This window comes from Antennarius striatus, chromosome 1 (genome assembly GCF_040054535.1).
Source record: "Antennarius striatus isolate MH-2024 chromosome 1, ASM4005453v1, whole genome shotgun sequence".
Lineage (NCBI taxonomy): Eukaryota > Metazoa > Chordata > Actinopteri > Lophiiformes > Antennariidae > Antennarius > Antennarius striatus.
This window is the reverse complement of record NC_090776.1, coordinates 3,443,201-3,455,499: the sequence shown is the minus strand read 5'-3', so window position 1 is coordinate 3,455,499 and position 12,299 is coordinate 3,443,201. Positions and strand designations below refer to the sequence as shown.

The 12,299-nt window shown below is 43.3% G+C and overlaps 1 protein-coding gene across 3 annotated transcripts in view; it reads right to left on the bottom strand.

The window, feature by feature from the left end:
• Positions 1-12,299, bottom strand: part of arnt2 (aryl-hydrocarbon receptor nuclear translocator 2) — a 35,988-nt gene that overhangs the window by 21,441 nt on the left and 2,248 nt on the right. The window contains exons 3-7 of one of the 3 annotated variants that reach the window (XM_068329030.1): positions 5,136-5,247; positions 4,447-4,494; positions 3,267-3,314; positions 1,201-1,414; positions 178-391 (exon numbers count right to left, since the gene is read on the bottom strand). In XM_068329030.1, coding sequence (XP_068185131.1) covers positions 178-391; positions 1,201-1,414; positions 3,267-3,314; positions 4,447-4,494; positions 5,136-5,247 — 636 coding nt within the window. The other 2 variants (XM_068329122.1, XM_068329205.1) reach the window with 2 other exon arrangements.

Genomic DNA, 12,299 nt, shown 5'->3' with positions numbered 1-12,299 from the left:
GTGAAGAACCTTTGGGCCTATGCTCCCTCTGGTTAGCACCATGTCAGAGAGAAAAAACAAAGAGGGTGACATTAAAGGGAGCGACGCAGCGGCATCAGACTCTCAGCTGCTGCTGAACTTCCTGCCAACCAGCCGTGTGATTGTATCAGTCGTCAGGAACACAAGCGTCTCATCTACCTGTCATGGAGTTTTCTGAAGTGCTGAGCTGTTCCCTCAGCTTGTCCACATCATCTGGGTGGACCTGCTCATAAAGGGTGCTGCCAAACCACTCCGACTGGGTGTGGTTGAGGACGGGTGTTACTGAGTCTGACACGTAGATCACCCGGCCTGTCTCCGCGGCGACCACGAACAAGAAGCCGTCTGCCGCCTCTAGGATCAGATGCTTCAGCTCCTGAGGAGAGCAAAAAGCTGCATGAGCACAAAGAGGCTGAATAAACTCCTTTTTATCGTACATATGTTTAAATGAAAGGAATTGTAACTACAACATTCACATTAAAACATATCAGACAATATTTGTCAGAATTTCTCTAACTTTGTTCAGTAAAATCCTTTTTATGGGATGTTTGGATTCCCCTTTCTGATAATAAGAAACGCTCGGTGGCACAAACATTGTCCGTTTTTTCCTCCTGCTATTTGCCAAAGTGGATGGATCTGATTAGTATTCGACCTTCCGTGTGTGTCCAATCAGCTTCCCTTTAGACCAGACGTTACTCAGCGATTGTCATAAAACTAAAGTAGTGTGATCAATCTATTCTACATTCATGCAGATATGAATATTCTTATTGGTCATGTTGTTACCACGGGGACTGAAATCACAGAAAATGTTTGCTGCACTTGACACCATTACACACTAGGTGGCAGCAGAGCGGCAGACTGACTGAACATGTCTTATAGCAGGACAGTGATCACTCTGTACTTTCAATAATGTTGAAGACTTTTATGAAATATTATTTCTTAGTATTTTAAACACATGTAGATATAATCACAGACAAATAATGGCAATGCATTATTTATTTTTTTTACATTAGCAATCGTCTGGACAACAGTCACGTCTGTGTTTCTGTCCACACATTCCAACAGTCCACACTGCTCACTGATGCTCCCTGGTGGCTATTGGTGCACACTACAACTACAACAGGAAAAACAGCCCCGTCTGCCCCCCCTTGCCTGTTCGCCAGAGTGGTCACAGACACTAATTACCTGCTCGGTGAGAAAGGAGGGCTTGTAGGCGCCGTCGGTGGAGGTGTTGCCAGTGCCCCTCATAGATTTCATGTGGGACACGGCCATACGCAGGATGGTCAGCTTGTCGGGTTTCCTGGCCAGGGCGCTACAGGTGGGGACCATGTCTGACAGCTCAGTGATGTACTGAGTCATTTTATTACGCCGGCGCCGCTCGATCTCACTGTGGTTTTCTCTGGAACACAGAGAAGAGCGGTTAGCCGCTGGGAGAGGCTGCAGACTGTCGTCCAATAGCCAGTCTTGGTTGAACCAATGACAAAATGTCTCTGTTCTATCATTCTTAGTAGATCCCAAACCTCAACATACTGGTCATTTGAGTGACCCTCCTCCTGTTTCATGTTGTCTGTAATTCGTGTACCAATCAGTTCATGGTGCGCGTGAATAACGACGCCAACTGACTGTACATCACAAGAACGGCACTGGTTTAACGGGTTCTAGACCTAATTCTAATGCTGGACACCCCAACGTTGGTCGCCGAAGGAAAAAGCAAAATACTGCAAACTACCACAGCATCTGTGTCATAATAGTGAGCAGTGATAGTGAGCTTTGTATTTTATGTACTCACTCAGCTGTTCTGTTTATCCTAATCTCCTTCCTGGATTTTTGGCTTTTGTGTTGGGTTTACAGTGGAATGTGTGATTAGCGTCTTGTATTTGTCTAACATTAGGCACAGAGTGCACACACACACAACCACACACACACACACACACACACACACACACACACACACACACACACACACACACACACACACACACACAGGCCCAGCCACCTCAGAACACAACACAAGAACAGAACACTCCAATGTTTGCAAAGGGTTAAACGCTGTTAGGTCGAATGAGGCCAGATCAGAAGGACAGTAAAATCTCGAGATACGAGTCATTAGAGATAAGAGATTAGAGATACGAGTCATTGGAGATACGAGTCAATAGAGATACGAGTCATTCGAGATACGAATCATTGGAGACACGAGTCATTAGAGATACTAGTCATTAGAAATACGAGTCATTGGAGATACGAGTCATTGAAGATACGAGTCATTAGAGATACGAGTCATTGGAGATACGAGTCATTGGAGATACGAGTCATTAGAGATACGAGTCATTAGAGATACGAGTCATTGGAGATACGAGTCATTGGAGATACAAGTCATTAGAGATACGAGTCATTGGAGATACGAGTCATTAGATACGAGTCATTAGAGATACGAGTCATTAGAGATACGAGTCATTAGAGAGACGAGTCGTGCTTCAGGACACCACCGCTAGCTGGTGGATGGAAACAACATCAACAAGCCGAAATGTCATCTGAGACCGGATCTTGTTGTTTTCGTAACTTCTATAACTTACTGTATATATACGTAGTTAATTATATAAAGGAAAGTCTGCATGTCTAAAAATCTTTTGGGGGGCTTTTTTACAAGGTTGGAACAAATTTTTTTGTAATTGTTATTTTAAATGCGGAAATGTTTGACTGATGAGTTCAATCACGGAACTGATGAACCTTTCTACTATATTATATCTGAGGTTCTGTTTTATGACTATCTGAGGTTCTACTGTATTATTATCTACTGTGTTACTGTATCTTCTGTATTCCACTCTATTATAATCTGTGTCTGCTGTGACTGAGCTGCTCCTTCAACATGACCACATGTTCCACGACTTGAAGTCCACATCCTGTAGACGACTTCCTGTCCTGATGGTGAGCGGTCCGGCTGCAGTAAAGGTTCTGAACGCCTCACACTGTAGACGCGTAACAGATCTGCATCTTCATGATTCATTTATGTCCTTACGGAACGGTTACGCGCCCCGATGAAGGCAGACGACAGAGAGAGGCGTGATGTCAGAGCGCAGCCGCTGTACGCAATGCGTGATGGGTAAAGAACCTGTAACATACTAACCTACTGCACCCGTACACAGATCCTACAAGGTGTTTTAGAACTTCAACTTGTGCGCGTGACGGCTGATTATTCTGTTAGTCCCTGAGTGAAGGGAATATCCTCTGCTGCGCCGGCTGGCTAGGCCTACCTGGCGTATCTCTCCTTCTCCCCACCAGGAATCTGATCATCATCATACCTACGGAGAACAGAGGACACAGAACATTTACACAGGATCCCTTCAGAATGTCAGGTCACAATCCAAAAAGCCCCATAATGCATGTGGGTGGATGGTTGGACGTCTGATGGAAGCAGAGCATGTGAGAGTGGACAACACAGGATGGCAGTGTGACGGTTCTGATCTCCTGTCTGTTCACGGAGCATCGGGGGTCAAACAGAGGTCACGAGGGAACAAACAACTAATGTTACACTTTTTTTTTTTTTAAATTTCTTGAATTAGTTAACCCTACAGAACACTGGTTTAGCGAACGGCTTATCCCGAAAGTGTTCAACAGGTTTTAGTTTTGCTCAAACTACAGTATTTCCCCTACTATAAGGCGCACATTTACCCACAACCCTTTGCTGCATGTTGACTATCCCCTCCCATACTGCAACATAACTAATACACCCTATTAGACTGGCTGTGGAATAGAATTTCATTTTATTATAGGAACATTAATGGAAACAAATGATCTCTATTCCTCACTAAAGGTAAACTGATGCTCCACACTGTACTGAAGTACATTATGCCGTCGTTTTGTTTCTTAGAATTAGTCTTAGTACCCGTTTGTCACCAAATATGGAGTCCATTAAAAATACGCTGCTTTGCGAGCTGAGCCCAAATGATTAGCTAACAGGAACAGCATACCCACACTGTGAATGTGACCGGAACACACTTCCACAGCAGGAATATGACGCTTCAACAGATGAAGCACACGTGGAACCCTGCTGTCCATTAATAGACAGAGCCGTTCCTCCTGAGTTCGGCAGAGAGCGGCTCCTCCTCCCCATCACTACTCCACCCGGCAGCAACATCCATGAGTAAAGCACTTACTGTACATCCTATAGTGTTACACACTGCACCGTATGAAAAGAAAAGGAAAAAAAAAAGTGGAGATAAATCAAACGTTGAGATGATGACAGAAACATGCGCTTCGTTCTTTTAACAGCATGAATGTGTTTCTGATGGAGAAAGAGAGGTGAGACATCATGAGGTGTTACAACAGGTTCCCACATGATACTGGAGACCCACTGGTCTGCTCTTCCTTAAAAGGGGCAATGAAATGATTCACAAGTCAAGACTGTGGGGGTGGGGGGGGGTGGGATCTCACCTTGAAAATTTGCTGGGTCCTTCTCCGTCTTCATCGTCGAAGTCCACTCTGGAGAAAAACAAAAAACAAAAACCGGCAGCGCATTTTTGTCAGACTGAAGATGGGGATGGAACCAATGACCTCCTGACACGTGGACCACCGCACACTTGACGCACCAACGATCGCTCCAATGGAACGTTTGGAAACTGAGACATTAAACGCATCTCGCTTACGTCTCACTGAGTACCAATCAGAGGAGGAGGAGGAGAGGAAAAATTAGAAAGTGTGCGTGGATTAAACCGTGATTGACTTCACACCTGAATCCACGGGTTTCTACCAATTATTCCACTTTATATAAAACCCAATGAATCCTCTCAAATAAAACACCTCTATTGTATTTGAAATAAAGAACGCAGTTATTGAGCGTATTTCACAGAGTCTTGACTGTCAGGTTGCTTTGCCAATAATAGTCTAGTGGTTCAACCCAGTCATGATTTAAACCAATACATTATAAATTTAAGTGAATAAATAGTTGATAACTATGATGTTAATTACTGTTAAATGTTTAATAGTTCTTGAAAAAAAAAAGTCTTCCTAATCTTTAATTATTGTTAATTTTGAACAAGCTCAAAGTACTGTGTTTCAACTTCTTAATGTAAATGTTGAATTTGTGGGGGGGTTCCTTTTTCCCCGGACAGCTATGTACTCACCCTCCCGATCTCCTCTTGCCCCCACGGCCCGGCACAGCTCCCCCCATCCTCACCTGGCTGGCTCCAACTGCCCCCGGCATGGCGACTGTCCCCGGCAGCTCACTGCCCATCTCTGGAGAGACGACACAAACGGAAGACGCGTCAGGAAGACACGTTTACAACCCCTGTTTTTGACCCAGAAAAGAGCCAAAATAATACTCCAAAATGCTCATTATAGAGCTCATATAAATCAATTATTCATTAAATCTAAACGACTGAAAAAACATGACATCATAAACTATAAAACTGCTCAACACATGCCTGTCAGCCCTTCATTTTTATTTTTCTGGTGGTTGATGTTGCACAAGTGATGAAGGTGAAGTCTCCTGTAATAACATGTCCGGAAAGAAAGAAATAAACTGAATAAATAGATTAAGAAATAAATAGATCTAGAATAAAACAGGTTTTATGCTTTTCATGTCGTTTTATTTTTGTACCACAACTTAAAATACTGTCTGACGTTAAACGGGTCCGTGGTGGTCCCGATTGGGGACTGCTGGTCTAGAGGAAAGTTATTTATCCAATTCAGTCGACACAGGCAGTCCCGACGTCAACAACGATCAATCTTTCTTTGATGAAATTTTCCCCAAATTGCAAAAACACATCAAAAAAATTACGCGGTGATTTAAATGCCACCACGAAATGCAAAAAAATCCACAGACTCAGCTCAGCAGGCATTTCAAGAAACTGGTCCGCCAGAATGTTCAAACAGAATTAAAGACGTGAGGCTTTTGTGTTGATACTGAGTTAGCATCAGACTTTATCATTTCTTCTCATTATTTATTCTCAGTGTCAACAGTTCATATTGCAGGAGGAGGAGACTCAATATTTGGTTTTGTCATATTGCATCAGTTCTGAAGAAAAGCGTTCAGCTGATCGTACTGCTGGCCCGTCTCGGTTAAAGCTGCTTAGCTGGAGTACAGATGAAGACTGAAAGGTTTCAACAAAAGGCGTACAATCTGTAGCGGTCCACCCGTGTTCATATCAAACACACAACACACACTCAAAACTGGTCAAACATGCAGGTTAACTGACGTCTCAGCAGCTCCAGACATTCAGGATTCAGGATTGGAATAACATTAGTTTAGGTTGATTCTGTGGTAACTTTCAAGACATCCAATGAATTTATTATCTGGTTAAAATATATTGTCTTAGTCAAAAGGATGAAGATGTGAAAAGTGATGATCGAGTGAAACATAAAGCATCCATTAGGGGTGTTCTCGTGTCTGACTGTCTTTCCTGACTCACTATCAGACAGCTCCTCAAAAACACTCAATTCAACCACAAGAGTTCAGAAAAGACCACATTCATCATTTTCTACATATACAATAAATTTTTCGAATATAATGTCTGATCTCAAAGGCACTTAAAACCCCCATGCTGTTCAAATAATCATTAAAGACGAGCTCAAGCCAGAGACTTTCCCCTCTGAGGCCAGAAACAGTCAACTTTGGCAGTTTGGCTTGAAGCATGACTAATATGAAAGTATTTGTCGATCAACCAGTCTAGTTGGTTACTCCAGAGGACAAACATAACTGTTACTAATTCACGCCTTCAAATACTATCATATTGGGTTAGAATAATGAATATCAGGTCTTTTAAATTATGCTAAACCCTTTCTCTTTAGAGTACGTCGGTCTTTTGTCAGTCCGTAGGGGACTGGGAGAAGTCAACAACAAATGTAACTTCTTGCAAAGATGCATGACAACCCTGTCGGTTGCTGTTCACTGTGTTCTCCACCATTACGGCTAACATAACCTATACGGGACCGCTCTCCACGCTGTTTGCCTTGCTGTTCTTCCCTGTATCTCGATGCAACGGGACAAACAAACTGGTCTTTCTTTGGTGACACTCGCTCACCGGTGCACACTTCCAGGGATCGCCGTTCATCATTCCGTGCGTACGAGGAACACAAGGCTCTGTTAATCTGATTAGGAGATAGCTTCACCCTCCAGCCGGCATCATTCAACCAGCAGGGGACGGCTAACACTGACCGACACACACGACACACACTACTGTAGTAAAGATATAAAGAAATACCTCGGATGTGTATCACATGTTTACCTTATCTCAATTACACACAATAAAGCTTGCATACATTACCTCAGCCTCTTTTACATCACACTGACCAACTAGACCAAACTTGGAGAGGACTCGTGAACTACAATAGTGATACCGTTGTATGTTCTAGTCACAACATGGTTCATTCCTGTCCCTGTAATTATAATATTAAAGTCTTTTCCAGGGCGGGACTCTAAGACAGTGGAGTTATGACAACTTCCTGCCTAATGCTGAATAACTTAAATGTGTTAAACTTCCATTTCCACATCTCTCATGTTATACAAAGACTTTTAAAATATCTCATAACATTAAGATGGTGATATGGATCAATGATCAATATTCAACAATCTCAATAAAAAGATTTTGGTAGACTTTGATAGCACACACACACACACAAAAAAAACACGATTTCGAGGTGAAACATCCAGAATGAGACACTTTTTCTCTAAAAAATGTTGTGGCGACATTTTTAGAAGTTGTTCTGAAATCCAACCACAAATCAATATGTTCAATGGGCAAGGAAGAGTCTATCACTGAATGAATACCATGTGATGACAACAGGTGTGTCATGATATCATGGATGACATCATCAGGCTGACGTTCCATTCTGGAGCAGACTGGACCAATGGTTACTAAAGTGAAACTACTTCCTGTTAGGACGTCCCTATCCTGTTCAACTTAAACTGACCCACTGAACCAACATCAACCTGCTGACCACAGACTCCCATCCTTTGGTGGTCAGGGTGGAACCTCAGTAGAACATAAAACCTTAATCTCCCTTATCTTCAAAAGCTTTGAAGCACATTTCTGTCATTCAAATGATGCAAATTCAACTCAAAGATGAACTAAACGGTGTTTACAGACTTTAACCAGGTGTGGTTTGCCCTCAAACCCTTCTGGAAAGCTCAGTTCTTTTGCCCTCAGTGTTTCTAAAACCCTGCATATGTCCGTGTTATGATCTGTATCCATGTTTTCACCAGCAGCTGAATGAGACAACAAACTCTTTCTCTCTCCCCAAGTTTCTCTGAACTTGACTTCACATCACAATGTCATCAGCAAATATGATAGTCCAAGGAAACTCCTGTCTAATCTGCTGAATCAGCCTAACTATCACCAAAAGAAAAGATGATGCTGATCAGAAGAACTACTTTAACTCAGTCACTGCCCTTCAGTGGACAGCCCCCGATCCAAGCTCTGATTATCTTTATGTTGTGTCCACAGCACCAGAACCGGGAATGACTGAAGTTCTTCATGCTTAGTTTGAACTTACTGACAGCAGCACAAATGTTTGTAGCTTCACATCACGTGAGACAAGACAGCAGCATAACCACAAACCTTAAAAACCGAGGAAACTGAAGACACTATATGAAATCACTTTCAGTTCAAACAGGCCTACGAGTATTAAAATGATCAAAGTGAAGAAACCAATCGGAGGGACAACTTTAGCCCAGTGGTCCTCCAACATCCTGTCCTCCACAGACTGGTTTAACGTCAGTGCACCGCGGTAAGAGAAGGACAAACACACCTACGGTTGATTTGCGACCTGATAATTAACCTGAAGAACCCGGAGAGAACCAGACACGGGGAGAACTAGCGGTAATGTGTTCTGTGTTAGCGGCCGGAGCGGCCCCTTTAAGAAGGTAGTCATGTGACCCGAGGCAAGCATCTGGACAAGGGTCAAGAGTGACTCATAGGCAGATATGTAGGAAAGAATCCACTCATTTAAAGCAAAACACGGTTCAGAATCACATCAGAAAGAAAACGGAAGAGAGTCTGCCCGGGGGTTGGAGTCTGCCCGGGGGTTGGAGACCGCTGTTGAGCATGTCTGAGCATCGGTTTGGTTTTTTGGGAGAAATAAAGAGGAAGATATCCAGCAACATATAGTCAGACAGATAGACAAATAGACACCCAAAGCTTCTGGGGAGGGAGTAAAAACTGGTATAGGTATTCATGAACCGTCATGTAGATATCTGTGAAAGAATATTAGTGCTGAACCCTGGGTAAGTTGCTAATTCCTATCCTTTAAGCACATGCTAATTTGTCCGCTTCCTTTGATGCGGCGTCTCACCGACGCTCAGCTCCATCCATTAAAATCCTGGTTTCCACTCACGCATCACATCCCAGTCACATCCCCAGACAGCCGGAGCTGAAGCCCGGAGGTCAAACGCATTGATGAGCCTGTTAGGAGAGCGGAGTGGAGGGGGGGGGGGGTGGAATGCTGCATTCATTCCCCTTTTCAATCACCGCTCTCCCTCCGACAAGGTTGTTTCTTTTCCCTCTCTCTCGCCTGTCATCCCTTCTTTCTTCCATCCGGTCTTTTTGCCAATCACCAGCCTGATCAAACAGCCTGGGGTTTACCATTTAACAAAGACAACTCCTCCAACAGAAGTCAAGACCGACAGCCAGTCCTCCATGGTGACTCTATATCTGTTCATTCAAATCAGTCTCACGTTTAACAGCTTCGACTTCACATTTCGTGGGCGGCGCTGGTGCAGTAGATAGCACCAAGAAGGTTCTTGGTTGGACTCCTTTCTGCACAGAGGTTTTATGTTCCCTTCAGCTTCCTCCACAATCGGTCAAGAGAACACCAATAAATGTCCGGCGCGCTGAGGAGAGTCCGCCGAAGGAGATCGATTGCAGCCAAAAAGTTAAAGATTGATGTCTTTAATCAAGAAGAGAAGAAGAAATCACTTCCCCCTCAGGCTGAGCCAGATTTCTACAAACCCAACAGAAACACATTTTAACACAAAATTCTTTTTTTTTTTTTTAGTAAAAAAAATTGAATAAACCAAAGAACCCCGAGCTTTGCTCAGAGAAATGAACCAACAAAACTGGTGCTTCAAGAAGAAAATAACTTGTCATTTTCTTTTCCTAATTCATCTGTTGATTCTTTCCCTAAATTGATTGTTTAGTTAGTCGAAAATAGCTAAATTGCCGATTACAATTTTCTGGTGACATGTTTAAACGTCTTCTCCCCATCTAGCAGCGCAAACTTTCAGAGGTAACGATATTATTCTCGGTAACAGAGACTGTTGACAGTGTTTTTGCAGAACAGAAAATTGCTTTGTAGCCGTGGTAACGCCGTCAGAACGTGGTACTGCGTTTCCATCTGGTACAGGTGAATATTAGCTGGAGGCTGTTTGCAGCCACTGCCTAAGAAAGAAGAACATAAGAACACACGACGACGAGACGTCGAGCAGAAGGGTGTAAGCTTCAACAACAGCCGATGAAGACGAGGTACAGTCGCGACCTAGCCTAGCCTAGCCTATCCCATAACCCCGGAGGGTCGTTGGGGCACCACAGACAGTGTGTCTTGGGCAACTAAACCTGGCAGTGCCCATCCCTCGCGAGGTTGGATGCAGTTTAACGTTTAGTGTCATACCCAGAGACGACATGAATCACATCATCAGCCGAAGTTCTATGGTTCTCGTCCACCTTAGAACATTGAAACTATAAGAGGGTGAAGAGGGTGTGAACCCAACTTCATGAGTTCTCTCCTCTTCATCAGCCTCCATAATGAGAGGTGACACGCCTGCACACCTTAGGAAAGAAGTAAAGTGGTTTCTGAGTCATCCCCGGTGGAAAATCTACACAAGCACAAGAACAAATCTCTGCTTTATAAAACACTTAAATAATTTAGTGTCTATCAAAACTGTCATACAAAACTAATTTCCTGTTGACTGTGTGAGGAAAAACTGGAGAGATAAGTGCATTACATCACATACAACAGATTTATCTGTTTACTTCCTATCTCTGGGGACACATTAGTCCTTCTCAGGGATGCAACACCATGAGATCTTTCCACCGTTGGGGTTACACCTGCTAGACGTGAGGAAGGACAGCTTTAGCTAATCCCGAGGTGACACAGCGTTTGCAATTCACACCTCACCATAGCAGTTTGCAAGGGGAGCCGCTACAGCTGATCTCGGATCAGCAAGATACCTTCACCTCCTGCAGCAGCGTTAAGCCCGACCGTGTCACGGAGGTCTCGCCGCACGCTGCTGAGCATCCCAACGGGTCGTCACGTTACGAAACCTCACACAGGAAAGGAGAGCAGGTTGTGACCTTCCACCCATCCGTCCGGTTGAACCAAGACCAGGGATGTTTGTTGTCTTCTCACGGTGCCAGTCTTCTTCTGACAGGACTCATTGTTCATTCTGACAGCAGCTCATCTCCAACACTCTGCATGCAGCCAAGGGGCCAACAGCCTCCTAGTTCTTTATTTATTTACCTATTTCATTAAAATTACCAATGAGCATGAGGCAGAAGAATCCCGACCTGTTTTAACTTGGAGGTCTCGACTCATTCACACCAATCATTCCTTCAGCACCTCTCCAATTTGGGGGGCTTTTGATTATTTTTTTTTTGTAAGAATGAAACTGAAATATTTCTGTCAAACAGGTAGTCCTCAACATACGAACATCCAAATTACGAACATTCACAGATACGGGCACAGGAACATTCATAAATACGCACCGCCATAACCAACTACTGTCCTGCAGTTCCCCTTTCTAACACAACCCCAGCTGAGCAGCACCCCCTCTGATTCTGACCAACAATAACTCCACCCTCCTCCTCCTTTTCTTTCACCCTTAAGGTAAACTGTATGCTACATGCTACAGTGGATCATCAACATCAACAGCTGACTCTAAAGCTAAGCTACAAGTTCCTTGTAGTGTTTTCTTCTTCTTCTCCTCAAGGATTAAATTATCGGGATTAAAATTTACCCTAATCTGGATGAAAACGATCACGTGAATCACATGCAGTACGTGCAGTAACATGATATTATGAGCTTTTAACGGTTTTCTAGCGATTTTTTTTGTCCAGTATTTGTGGGGGACAGACGTTAAGCCAAGAGAAATGACATAAACCTGGTTTTTACTTTTCCATGTATTCTTTGTTTAAAACCGATCTATAATTGAGAACAACTGGACTCTAAACAACTTCTACCTGTGTTTTATTTATCATTTGTTGATTTAATGTCCTGTAATTGTTTTTGGCCAGTCTTAAGGAATAAAACTTTAGTATTTTGGTGATTGTAGATTGAACTTTAATAAATAACAA